Here is a 14,007-nt window from a genome sequence, read left to right as displayed (position 1 = left end):
GGCTGTGGGACGGGGAGAGAGAGAGAGAGAGAGAGAGGGAGAGAGAGAGAGAGAGAGAGAGAAGGGGGAAGGGAGAAGCAGATGGTTGCTTCTCCTGTGTGCCCTGACTGGGAATTGAACCCAGGACTTCCACACACTGGGTTGATGCTCTACCTCCACTGAACCAGCTGGCCAGGGCCCAGGCTTTTATCTTTAATTTTAAAAAGTATGTTTGGTTTTAGGATGTTTTAGATGAATAGTATATGTTTAATTTTGTTGGATCTTTTAGATATCTTAATGGATCTATTAATTTTTAATTAACTAAGCTTTTGAGGTAGAAATTCATCTAGATATTTGTTTCTAACTTTATCCAGATAATTACTTGCTTGACTCCAGATTTCACCTAGCTGTGCATTGATCTGGCCAGTTGAATTTATTATGTTAAAGAGAGGAATTGCTGTTCGTGCCACTTAAGGGGATAGTACTGCATGAGTGGATTCCAAAGTTCACAGTTTATTTTTACAATTTGAAAATTTGACTTGTATTAGCTACTTGATAAAGCTTATAGTTTTCAGACCGGTGAACAGTCTCCCAAGACAGTGATGTGAGAATGCTAATTATTTTATAGTAAGAAATATAATTTGCAAGCACATATCTACTCACTTTAAGAGCCCACTAGCTATCTTTTTCTTAGGATAAATAAAATGTTATTAAAACTTTATAAATAATTGAAAGTTATCTATTATAGTTCACCATCCTAACACAGTTACTTTTAAAAAAATTATTAACATTATTTCAAGAATATTTTAATTCTGTTTATTAATTAACAAAGCAGAGATTTCTCAGTTGTTGTGTTTCCACTGTATCTTTTTGGGCCCCTTGCAGAGCATGGAATACCTACATCGGTTGACTTTATAGGCTGTGATCCAGCTCATATGGTGACCTCTTTCAACACTGGTAGTACAGTAATTTATGATTTAGAAACATCACAGTCATTGGTGATGCTTTCATCACAGACAGAGTCTGGTAAGTTTTTGTGACTTTCTTTGAAACTTTAAAAAGGATAATTACAGTAAAGGTTGATCTTTTAATTTTCACATTTTGACTATTTGAGTTTAGGATGGAAACATAGTTTCAGTATGTTGTAGTTGAACTTAATTACATTATTTCTGCTGTTTTCTCAAATTATACTTAAAAACTGAGTGGGTATGGCCTGACTAGGTGGTGGCACAGTAGATAGAGTATTGAACTGGGATGCGGAGGATTCGAGACCCCGAGGTCGCCAGCTTGAGCACAGGCTCATCTGGTTTGAGCAAAAAGCTCACCAGCTCGGACCCAAGGTCACTGGCTTGAGCAAGGGGTTACTTGGTCTGCTGAAGGCCCGTGGTCAAGGCATATATGAGAAAGCAATCAATAAACAACTAAGGCAGAGGTCCCCAAATTTTTTACAGAGGGGGCCAGTTCACTGTCCTTCAGACTGTTGGAGGGCCGGACTATAAAAAAAACTATGAACAAATCCCTATGCACACACACATATCTTATTTTAAAGTAAAAAAAGCAAAACGGGAACAAATACAATATTTAAAATAAAGAACAAGTAAATTTAAGTCAACAAACTGACCAGTATTTCAAGGAGAACTATGGGCCTGCTTTTGGCTAATGAGATGGTCAGTGTGCTCCTTTCACTGACCACCAATGAAAGAGATGCCCCTTCTGGAAGTGCGGCGGGGTCCAGATAAATGGCCTCAGGGGCCGCATGCGGCCCACGGGCCGTAGTTTTGGGACCCCTGAACTAAGGTGTCACAACGAAAACCTGATGATTGATGCTTCTCATCTCTCTTAGTTCCTATCTGTCTGTCCTTATCTATCCCTCTCTCTGACTCTCTCTCTCTCTCTGTAAAAAACAAACCAAAAAAACCTGAGTGGGTACGTATATGAGGACAGAAGTGAGTTGAGCAATGTAAAGGTAAAAGCAAGGGAAATCATTAAATTTTCAGTGGAAGTAGAGAAAATATATAATAAACCTGATGAGCTCACCATGCAGCACCAATAAAGAAGTATAAGTTATAAGTGACCAATGTTGTAAGTATAAAATGTAGTGTGTGTTTTACAATTTGAATAGGAATTCATATAAAGCTCTGTATTGCCATTGACAGGTCTTTCAAATCTCTTTTCGTCTGTAGGTTCCCTTTCCATCTTGTTTCCCTTGCATTCTTAAAATGCTTATTTATTTATTTTTAAATTACAGTTAACATTCAATATTATCCTATATTAGTTTCATCTATAGTGGTTAGACAATCAGATACTTGACAGAGTGTTCACCTGATACTTCAGGTGCCCATCTGGCACCAGACATAGTTATTACAATAGTATTGACTATGTTTCCTATGCTTTGTACTTTCTTGTATTTTTTTATTGAAAAAATTGAGTAGTTTGCCCGTCGAGTTGCATTCTTGGGGTATCGTTTAACAAGCTCCTCTGTTCGAACATTTTACTTTCCGTAAATTGGTTATAGATCTAGAGGCGTATTCAAATTCAGGTACAGCGCTTTTATTTGTCTTCATTTTAAAGTTTTTAATGTTTTTTGGCAAGACTAATTCATAGTAATTTGTGAACTTTTACCAGAAGTAAATATTGTCTGGTTGTTTATCTTTTTCTTATGTTTTCAGTCTTGGGTCCGTTAATTTATTAACTGTTTAAAAGTGATTTTCTAATTCTATTATTCTCCATTTATTAGCTAGAATACTTCTATAAAAGGAATACCCTTCATCAGTAATTTAGTTATTCTGGAGCTAGATTAAGAAAGTCAAGATAAATTATTGATTTCTGCCCCTTTATTTATCAGCAAATAATAATAATGAGGTGCTTCTAGCATCCTTGCATAGGTTATCAGTGAGTCTATTGGATATTATTTGTTTTTACTGTCATTATAATATCTCTTGCATATAAATATATTTGATGTGTTTCAATTCATTGTCGATATTATATTTATTCCTACTCAGATTGTTTCATCTTTGGCCAGTGGAAGTTTATGCAAGTTGGCTCTTGAGTCCCTTTTTTAAAAAAAATATATATATTGATTGATTTTTTTTTTTTTTTTTTTTTTTTTTTGTGAGAGGGGAGAGACAGAGAGAAAGAAAGGGTCAGGGATTATGGTGCCTCGACTGGTTGACTCTGCAAGCCCGGGGTTTTGAACTGGAGACCTCAGCATTCAGCTCCTGAGTCCTTTTGATATTACCTTGGTAGTTATTGGACATTGATAGTTTTCTTATTCTCTGATACAATAAGATGTTTAGGTTCATCTTGTTCATTGGTGCCCCAGATCTGGAATCAGCTATTTCTCTGAGAAACCAGGGGGTTTTTTTTAGTGGAAAATGGCATTTAGAGACTATAGTCTAGGTACTGGGATATTGGGTTGGTCCTTAATATATTATTTTCACAGCTTTGAGCTACAAACAGATTTTTTAAAAGATTTTATTTGTTGATTTTAGGGGGGTGAAGAAGGTTGGAGGTGAGGAGGGGGAAGCATCAACTCGTAGTAGTTGCTTCTCATATGTGCCTTGAACTGGGTAAGCCCAGGGTTTCAAACTGGCAAACTCTGTTCCAGGTCAACATTCTGTCCATTGTGCCACTACAGATCATGCTACAAATACAATTTTTAAAAAGAAAAAACATTGATAAATACATGCAAATACTTCTAGTTCAAATTTATCTTGATTTTTATGTATTTATTTTTTGAGAGGGAGAGAGATGAGAAGCATCAACTTGTAGTTACAGCACTTTAGTTTTTCATTAATTGCCTCTCATACGTGCCTTGACGGGACGGGAGGGCTCCACCTGAGCCACTGACCCCTTGATAAAGCCAGTGACCCCGTGGGCTCAGTGTCCATGGGGTCATGTCTATCACTCCACACTCAAGATGGTGTGCCTGCGCTTAAGCCGGCGACCTTGGGGTTTCGAACCATGGTCCTCAGTGTCCCAGGTCGATAACTCCGTCAACTGCGCCACCACCAAGCAGGCTCTTAATAATTTTTATGTCTTTCCGTCATTTTAACTATACAAAAACTCATTTTCTGAAAAAAATCATAATATTTTGTTTTATTTATCTCATAGTACATATACAGTCATCTCAAAATAATAGTACCAAAACCACACCAGTAGTTTGATTACTGAAAATATTTTGTTCTCTGAGTATATTCCACTAGGGATGAGCAGTCTAACTATTGTGCTTTAAAGCCACTTGAAACTTTAAAAGTTCACTTGAAAGTTCATTTATTTATGCTCATACCATCAACTGGATATATAATTAAATTCATTTTTTAAATTATACTTTTCATGTCACGATTGTTTTTTTTTTAATCATTTTATAATTACATAAAACATTTAAATACTCAAAGAAGTGTCTTTCCCAGTGCCTTTTTCATTTGTTTCTCTCCCTCTCACATAGGTAATTACATATATACAAACACATATATGGTTTATTTTTTCCTTTTTATTGACTTTATTGGGTGACACTGGTTAACAAGATTATACAGGTTTTGGGTGTACAGTTTCACAGCACACCATCTGAACATTGTATTGTGTATTCACCCCCCCCCCAAGTCAAGTCTGCATCCATCACCATTTATCCCCTCGATTGCATATACCTCCTTCACCTCCCCCTACTATATCGGGGTTTTGGGGGGTTTTGTAATGTGTCTTAAGTTCATTTGAGAGTTCTTATACTCATGTGGAATGATTGATTTACTTAAAGTCTAATAATATTGATATTTTCTCATTTGTTTTGATTCTTTTCTGTTCTCCTTCATAGCTACTCAGAAATGAGGAGCTTGTCAGTAGAAAAAAGACCTTATGACTAAGAAAATTAGTAGTTTATTTTTTTATCAGTGTGGGTAGGCTGGGATTGTTTCTTACAAACATCTAATTATCATATGAATTTTTCTTAAATACTTATAATTATTTTATGGGCTGTTTATTAAAAGTAATAACCATTATAAGTTTTTTAAGAATTCTAAACCAACTACATTTAAATACTTTTTTTTTTTTTTGACAGGAAGAGGAAGGGGGGGGAAGGAGGGAGAGAGAAGCCTCAACTTCATTGTTCTACTTAGTTGTGCCATTGATTGCTTTTCATATGGGACTTTACCGAGGTTCAAACTAGTGGCCAACGGCTGAGCCAGCAACTCTAGGCTGAAGCCAGCAACTTTGGTGCTCCGGAACAATGCTCTATCCACTGCCCCGCCAGCCAGGGCCATGTAATTTTTTCTAAACTTGAGCCTAGTACTATTCATATTATAGGACATGATAGCTTAAACATAATTTTTTTAAGAAATTGAATTTCTAGAGCCCTTGTTTTAGTTCTCAGAATTCTTGTTTTATACCAAAGTTTTGTATTTTATTTTTTAGCAAAAGATCATCATCCAGCTTCTATCTGAAGGTTTGAATTTTATTGCTGTATCTTCCTTTATTTTTCAGATTTACAATCCAATACTCACATTAACAGAGTAGTAAGTCATCCCACACTTCCTGTTACAATAACTGCTCATGAAGATAGACATATCAAATTTTTTGACAATAAAACGGGTAAGTAGGTTGTCTTGTTTTCATATTTTTTAATTTGAATTTATTTGGGTACACTAGTTAACATAATTATACAGGTTCCAGGTGCGTTGTTCTACAGCACATCTCTGTGCAGCGTATTATGTGTCCAGCCCTCAACTCAAGTCTTCACAGAATTCTTAAACTACTATTTATGCCCCCATACCGTCCTCCACCTACTTGCTCCTGACAATCACCCCACTGTTGTCTGTGTTGATGAGTTTTTTTCCTTTTGTCCTTTTTTAGTCTATTTCTTTACCACCTTCTCCCAGCCTCCTCCCACACCTTACTTTCTGTCTGTCTCTGTTTTGCTTATTACAATAGTTCATTTTGTTCATTAGATTTCACATATGAGGCCCTGGCTGGTTGGCTCAGCAGTAGAGTGTCGGCCTGGCGTGCGGGGGACTCAAGTTCGATTCCCGGCCAGGGCACATAGGAGAAGCGCCCATTTGCTTCTCCACCCCCCCCCCTCCTTCCTCTCTGTCTCTCTCTTCCCCTCCCGCAGCCAAGGCTCCATTGGAGCAAAGATGGCCCAGGCGCTGAGGATGGCTCCTTGGCCTCTGCCCCAGGCGCTAGAGTGGCTCTGGTCGCGGCAGAGCGACGCCCCGGAGGGGCAGAGCATCGCCCCCTGGTGGGCAGAGCTTCTCCCCTGGTGGGCGTGCCGGGTGGATCCTGGTCGGGCGCATGCGGGAGTCTGTCTGACTGTCTCTCCCTGTTTCCAGCTTCAGGAAAAAAAGAAAAAAAAAGTAGATTTCACATATGAGTAAAATTACATGGTACTTGTCTTTTCTCTGACTGGCTTATTTCAATTAGCATATGATCTTTTAGGTCCATCCATGCTGTTGCAAAAGGTAAGATTTCCCTTTTTTTATGGTCATGTAGTATTCCATACTATACCACAGCTTTTCTATCCACTCATCTACTGGTGGGCACTTGGGCTGTTTCTAGATCTTGGCTACTATAAATAACACTGCAGTGAACATAGGTGTGCATAGATTCTTTGGAATTAGTGTTTCAGGCTTATAATTTATATATTTGAAGTTCTTTCTTTCATATTCTGTTGTGATGTAGTATATAGCAGAAGAGGTGTCTTTATGGTGGTTGGTATTTTACATATGTTCTTAAAATTATTTCTCGGTAGATGAAATGATGATATAGTGGAAGTGTTTTATTGTCATCTTCTTTATATTTTTTATTAGAAAGCATAATTTAAATAGAAGTCAAATCAGATATTAATGTGGCCATAGGATTTCTTTAGGACCCCTGTTTCATCTGGCTTTTTTCCAGGAAGGTTCTAGCTAGAAAAGCTTCTTTGAGGGGAAGAAAAAACAGGGATATTAGAGGACTTCCAGATCTAGAAACTTAAATTTTAATTGCAGCATTGTTACAGGATAACAAAGTATCAAGCAAGATAGCAAATCAGAAGACAGATTTCTTTGAAGGTTATATAGGACTGGTCATAATTTTTAGTCTTTAGGTTTTACATAAATCCCTTTGTTTACAAAACATGAAGAGATTCCTTTTAACTCAGTAGAACAGTTGAGAAGGGAATATATATTTCACAGAAAAGACCATTTCATATTTATTTGAATGTTCTCTCTCAACTTAAAACCTTATAAACAGTTCTTTGAACATTTTGTGAAGCCTGAAGATCTTCCTCTGCTGCAGGAGCATAGGTATATCCTTATTGTGTTTCTAAAGAGATTCCTTTTTATTAATTACTGAAGATTTGCATTTGTAAGGGAAGGTTTAAGAATTTTAGTAGTTGTAGTAAAAGCAAACATGAGTTTCTAGAACTGTTTTACTGGCATAAATCAAGAAAAATTTGAAATAAATTTACTTAACAAGTGAGGAGCCTATATATATAGCCTTTCAAATTATTTATAACTTTACCAATTTATTTTGTTCAATAAATACTTAGATTTTAACAACAGCAGGATTTACTATCTGCTATATTCTTTGCACAGTTCTCAGTGCTTGGTAAATAAAATGTCCTGTCTTCTTGGAGCTTAATGGTCTATTACTTACTGTGATACTTTGTTCTATTTGATTTACATGTATTAACATCTTTGCTCTTCTGATAACTCAAGGTATATATAATACTGTTAGTATTTCCAATTTACAGTTGAAATAAAAGGCTTAAAAAAGTTAATGGCCCTGGCTGGTAGCTCAGTGTATAGAGCATCGGCTCAGTGTATAGAGCATCGGCTCGGTGTATTGATATACTGGGTTCAGTTCCTGGTCAGGGCACACAGGAGAAGGGACTATGTGCTTCCCCTCCTTCTCTCCCTTTTCCCCTCCCTCAGCCAGTGGCTCATTTGGTTCAAGTATGGCCCGTGTGCTAAGGATAGCTCCGTTGGTCTGAGCACTATCAGCCTCAGGTGCTAAAAATAACTCAGTACTTGAGCATTGGCCCCACATGGGGTTGCCAGGTGGATCCTGGTCAGGGTGCATGTGGGAGTCTGCCTCATGGTCTCCCTCCCTCTCACCTACAAAATTAAAAAAGAAAGAAGTTAAATAATTTGTGCAGGGTTGGGATTCAAACCTATGCAGTTTGCTTCTAGAGTCTACATGTTTTACATCAGTCTTTCTTCAGTTCATAGAGGCCCACAATACTGATTGCCCAATTCGAAGGGCTTAAGGAGCTAGGGAGGAGAGAAATAGGTGACTGTTATTGGGGAAACAGTTACTCTTAGTAAAGAAAGAGGGGTGGTAGCAAAGCATGGGCCAAAGTGAAATTGGTTAAATGTGAGAAATTATAATAAGGGTTGCTGAAGGAGGGGTCTTAGTTCTTGGGAGGGGTTAGAAGCTTTGTGACCCTGTGGTTACCAGTGGAAGCCCAGCAGCCAGGTTGGTTCAGTGGGGCACCTCTATACATGGTGCAGTCTGAAGGGGGAGTCACTCATTTCAAAGTGACGATGGAAAAGAAGGGTTGACTTTAAATTGACTTAATGTATCAGTAAAGGTTAATTTAACACACAGGCAGGAGATTTGGAGTTTAACTTGGAAAGTTATTGTACCCTTAAAGAAATGGGTAGACCTGTATTTGGGTAAAAAAATTATTTGGTTTAAGGCTTCTTAAGTTTAGGACATACAGGATCATTCTCAGGAGAGAATTGAGCTTCTTACTTAACCCCTAATGTTTTGAGGTTATTGTCCTGGAGGTCAATCATTTCATACTCGGGGTTTTCTTTTGCTTTGTTTTGTTTTGTTTGTGACAGGGAGAGAGGGACAGATAGGGATAGACAGGAAGGGAGAGAGATGAAACTCATCAATTCTTCATTGCAACACCTTAGTTGTTCATTGATTGCTTTCTCATGTGCCTTGTCTGGGGATTGTCAGCAGACAAAGCGACCCCTTGCTAAAGCCAGCGACCTTGGGTTCAAGCTGGTGAGCTATGCTCAAACCAGATAAGCCTGCGCTGGAGCCAGCGACCTCGGGGTTTCGAAACTGGGTCCTCTGTGTCCTAGTCTGATGCTCTATCCACTGTGCCACTGCCTGGTCAAGTGTTTTTTGTTTTTTAAATAGGAATACTGAAAAAAGTGGATTCAAGAATTGATAGATGTTGAATGTATGTACCCTGATTTATTGATGTCACCCCATTAAAATAAAAATTTATTTATAAAAAAAAAAAAGAATTGATAGATGAATTATGTTGGACTAAGCAGTTAAAGATAGTACGTTGAGTGATTTTTCTGTTCCTCAGGATAGCAGAGAAGACACTTACTCTTTTTTTTTCCTTCTTTTTCCTTCTTTTTCCGAAGCTGGAAACGGGGAGGCAGACAGACTCCCGCATACACCCGACCGGGATCCACCCGGCACGCCCGCCAGGGGGCGATGCTCTGCCCATCTGGGGTGTCGCTCTGTTGCAACCAGAGCCATTTTAGCACCTGAGGCAGAGGCCACAGAGCCATCCTCAGCGCCCGGGCCAACTTTGCTCCAGTGGAGCCTCGGCTGTAGGAGGGGAAGAGAGAGACAGAGAGGAAGGAGAGGGGGAGGGGTGGAGAAGCAGATGGGCGCTTCTCCTGTGTGCCCTGGCCGGGAATTGAACCCAGGACTCCTGCACGCCAGGCTGACACTAGAAGACACTTGTTTTATTAGTTAATCTTAGTATTAATGAGGAAGAAACAAGTGTGGTTTGAAATGATGTTCTCATCATTTAATTTTGTCTTCAGCTGATAAGTGTTTTGTATTAGCAGAAAGTGATAGGACTTTGTTTCAGAGAAACTTTCACACACTTGATTATGTTCTGATATAGTATTCAAGTCAACAGCGATAGCCCCATGTTTAATAACAAAAGTAAATCTATTGCATGGTCCAGTATGGCATGTCATTAGGGGACTAGAAGCATACGTAGCAAATAATTGTAACTAGAATTCTGGAGAAGGCCTCCATGTCTCATTAGGAACAACCTAAGCATTTGAGTAATACTCTTTGCTGAACAGAGGGAAGGAAAATTTTGAAATATCAGTATTTGCTATTTTATTCCCTCCTTGGATAAATCAATAATATATGATGTAGCTTTCCATCCAGCAAAGGCATATATTGCCAGTGCAGAGGCTGATACCCTTGCCCCAAAGTATATGTGCAACACAATTTTGTGTTTATAACTTTTTAATTTCAACTTGCTCTTGACACCTGACCTGTGGTGGCGCAGTGGATAAAGCGTTGATATGGAACGCTGATGTCACCAGTTCGAAACCCTGGGCTTGCCTGGTCATGGGACATATGGGAGTTGATGCTTCCTGCTCCTCCCCCCTCTTTTCTTTCTCTCTCTAAAAATGAATAAATAAAATAAAAAATAAAAAACTTGCTCTTGAATCCTATTTGCCTGACAAATCTTCAGTGAAGGTATTGAGTAAATTACATTTTCCAGAATAGTGTTTTTGTTCCTGTCTGGGGAAATCTGAAATAATTTTTCTGATGTGCTCCCTCATCCCCTTCTCTTTCTTGTTTCTAATATATAAAATGATTGACATTTCAAAGGATAAATGAATTTGATGATACTAGAATCATTAGATAGAAGTGTATTCTGTGGTGATTTATAATTAAGCTTGTATAATAAAATAATGTTTCCTTTTTCATACAATATAAAATTATTTTTTAATTTTAAGATGTCAAGAAACAGATGATAAATTGGGACAAATATTTGCATCTATATACGAAGGGTTTCTACAAATTAACCCAAAGAACAATCTAAATGAAATGGCACAAAGGATAGATTTCACAAAAAACACATTGCTCTTGAGTACGTTTGGCATAGTTCACAGGAGAATGCAAATAAAGACCAGAGGGGAAAAAATGTTTTCAAAAGATCCTTTTTTTTTTTCATTTTAATTCCAGTTTACATAATCTGAAGTCTTTGATGCAGCCCTGTATTCATTATGTTTTCCATTGTCTTATCAGATGCTGTCAAAATGAATGTAACACATACGTCTTTATTAAAAGTACTGGGAAAGTTTTACATTAGAATTAAAATTCTCTTTAAAATTTATGGTGGGTGAACCCTGAAAACATTACAGTAAGAGACAGAAAACAGTTGCAAAAAGCCCCCATGTTGTATGATTTTATTTGTAAGAAGCATACAAAATAGTCCAAACTATAGAAAGTAAATTAGTGGTTACCAGGGACTTGGGGAAGGGGAGAGATGAGGAGTGACTGCCGAATGGATATGGAGTTTCCTTTTGCATGTTGAAAATGTTCTGAAATAGATAATGGCGATAATTGCCCATTATTGTCAATGTCTAAAAGTCTCAGAATTGTACCCTCTCAAATGGTGAAAATGGTAACTTTTACGTTAGGTATATTTTACCACAATAAAAAAATTGCTATAGTGATTGTTTCTTTTATGTTAATGCTGTTTTATGGTTTAAGTATCTCTGAAGTTAGTAAATATTTATGAAAAGTTAATCTTCTCTGTTATGTTTTCTTTAGGTAAAATGATCCATTCTATGGTAGCTCATTTGGATGCTGTTACAAGTCTAGCAGTAGATCCTAATGGAATCTATTTGATGTCTGGAAGTAAGTCTGAATGTCCTGTACTGTGCACAAACTTTATAAAAGAATTGTTAGTAACACTTTATTTGTTTTTTTACAGGCCATGATTGCTCTATTAGATTGTGGAATTTGGACAGCAAGACATGTGTGCAAGAAATAACAGCACATAGGAAGAAATTAGATGAATCAATATATGATGTTGCTTTTCATCCATCAAAGGCATATATTGCTAGTGCGGGGGCTGATGCCCTTGCTAAAGTATTTGTGTGAATCAACAGAAACTCACATCATAACAATAGATTGCTTGGACAGAAAGAGGGTCTGCATCACTGCCATCAAAAAAGGTTACTGATAAGACACTACATGTCAGCCGCCTGACGAAGGCTACTTAGGGCAGGCGTAAATTGGTGGAAGCCACATCTTAATGTCAGGTTCATTAATTTAATTGTAATTACTGTATTTTGTGGGACAAAAAAAAAGGACTCCAGTATTTGTGGCCTGTACTGAGTACAAACTGAGCGTCTGTTTTTTAGGTATCTTTAAGCCAATGTGGAGTCTGATCTTACAAAAGGACTTTTATTTTGGACTCTGTGTGCTGCCTTAGGGTTAGGAATGTGGTGCTCTTGTTGGGGGGAAGTGAGCTCCAAGAGTAGTTTTTTCTCATCTCTTAGTGATCTGTTTATCAGTTGAATGCCACAGATTCCCTTTTAAACTTATTTTGCTTTAAAAAAAAAAAAAAGAAGAAAATTTAACTTAAAATATTTTAGCATTAGTTGCACAAAATGTTTGGATAAAATTCTAGTTTTTATAAGTCTTTTTATATATTTAGCCTGTCACAACAGTGCTCAAGATTGTATTGAAGTTTTTCTGCATTGTACAACCCTAAAACACAGAGATCTCACTGACCCGCTGCCGTGTAACCACACTCTTTTCTTTTGCCTAATACAGCTCAGCTAAGTCCTTCCATAAGATGCTAAATCACCTTCATCATTACATAATTGTTTTCATAAAGCAAGGACTATTAAGTATATTAAAATGAAACAATGGGGTTTAGTACTCCAAATGAACTCTTAAAAAATTTTTAAAAATCTAATCTTGGCATCCTATCACTATGTGATATTTTGTACATCTTACTGTATTTACAAGTTTATTTATCAAGGATTATCCATCTTGCTAATAGCTTATTATTTATTTCACTTTTTGTTGGTCTTTATATCCTTTTATTAATGTGCTAAAGGAATCTGTATATCTATTTTGGAACTCTTTGAATAGTCTAAAAGAGACTAAAAATGGAGTATTTTATAGTTTAAGTTACATACCAGGGTGATTCTTCCCAGATACATATCTTGGTTTACCATGATTCCAAACAAAGCTATCTTGTTTAAAAATATTTGAAGTAAATTTTTATTTGCATTACAAATAGGATACAAATTATTGAATCAGGATACAGAAATCTGCTATGTTTGGACTAGTTATCCCTGTTTTATTTTTTCAGATGTGCTTAATTTTATGGTGTAACTAAAGATTTTGTTTGTGTAATGCATGATTAAGACAATAAAATATTTTTTCTAGTCTTCCAAAAATTTTTCTGATCAGTTTGCGAGTTTTGTAAGGTTTTTGTTTTACAAACTATGAATCAGCAAATTTTTAAGATTGTACCACATAGCAAACATACAGCTGTTGAAAAATAATGTATATAAAATACATATAATAAATATTAAATTGTGTACCTGTATGTTACTGTTGGCTACATTATTTTATGTTGAATAATAAAGTGCAATACTTTCTTCACCGTCATTAAGGAAATAGAGATGATTTCCTCAGCGAGTCCTTCATTTTTATGCTGTTCTTTTAAACTTTGTACTATTTATTGATACTCTAATAATAAAATAGTGTTAACAGTTAACACTATTAAAGATACTTTGGTAAATATTTCATCCCATTGGGGATAATATAATTTTCTGTTAAGTTAGATAATTCAAAAAGATTAAAAGAAAAAAAAACACCGGAGATTCAGTTTTAAATCATTTCTTTAAACATCCTATTACTTTATTAAATCTGAATTTCAATTAATAATGTTGATATTCTGTCTAACATGTTTCCACAAAAAAGTTCAAGAAAATAAACTGCATTATTCATTAATTAAAGATTGTCCTTAAAAATAACGTTAAGTATTAATATCTAAAAACTTTTCCTTCAACAAGGCAATATCCTTTTTTTTAAAGGGGAATTGCAAATGGAATTAGAACATTAGAAAACCTATGTAGCAAAATTGTATTTTAATGCCTACTGCAAAAATAAAAATTACATTGTATGTGCTTCGAGGAATTTTGTCATCTAGCATAAAAATCTAAGTGGCACTTTCAGTCATTACTGGTGAAAGACTAAAACTTCTCAGATTTTCTTAAAGTGTTAGTTTTTTAGCTTTCTGAA

At 36.5% G+C, this 14,007-nt stretch overlaps 1 protein-coding gene across 1 annotated transcript in view; it reads left to right on the top strand.

Moving 5' to 3' along the window:
- Positions 1-12,641, top strand: part of STRN3 (striatin 3) — a 117,253-nt gene extending 104,612 nt beyond the window's left edge. The window contains exons 13-16 of the mRNA XM_066277665.1: positions 865-1,005; positions 5,455-5,562; positions 11,512-11,598; positions 11,675-12,641. Coding sequence (XP_066133762.1) covers positions 865-1,005; positions 5,455-5,562; positions 11,512-11,598; positions 11,675-11,844 — 506 coding nt within the window. The 3' untranslated portion in view covers positions 11,845-12,641. The remainder of the gene's footprint in view (positions 1-864; positions 1,006-5,454; positions 5,563-11,511; positions 11,599-11,674) is intronic.
- Positions 12,642-14,007: the final 1,366 nt, after the last annotated feature.

The sequence above is a fragment of the Saccopteryx bilineata genome, chromosome 4 (assembly GCF_036850765.1).
Source record: "Saccopteryx bilineata isolate mSacBil1 chromosome 4, mSacBil1_pri_phased_curated, whole genome shotgun sequence".
In the NCBI taxonomy this organism is placed as follows: Eukaryota; Metazoa; Chordata; class Mammalia; order Chiroptera; family Emballonuridae; genus Saccopteryx; species Saccopteryx bilineata.
Note: the sequence above shows the minus strand (reverse complement) of the source record. Positions and strands in the feature narration are given on the sequence as shown.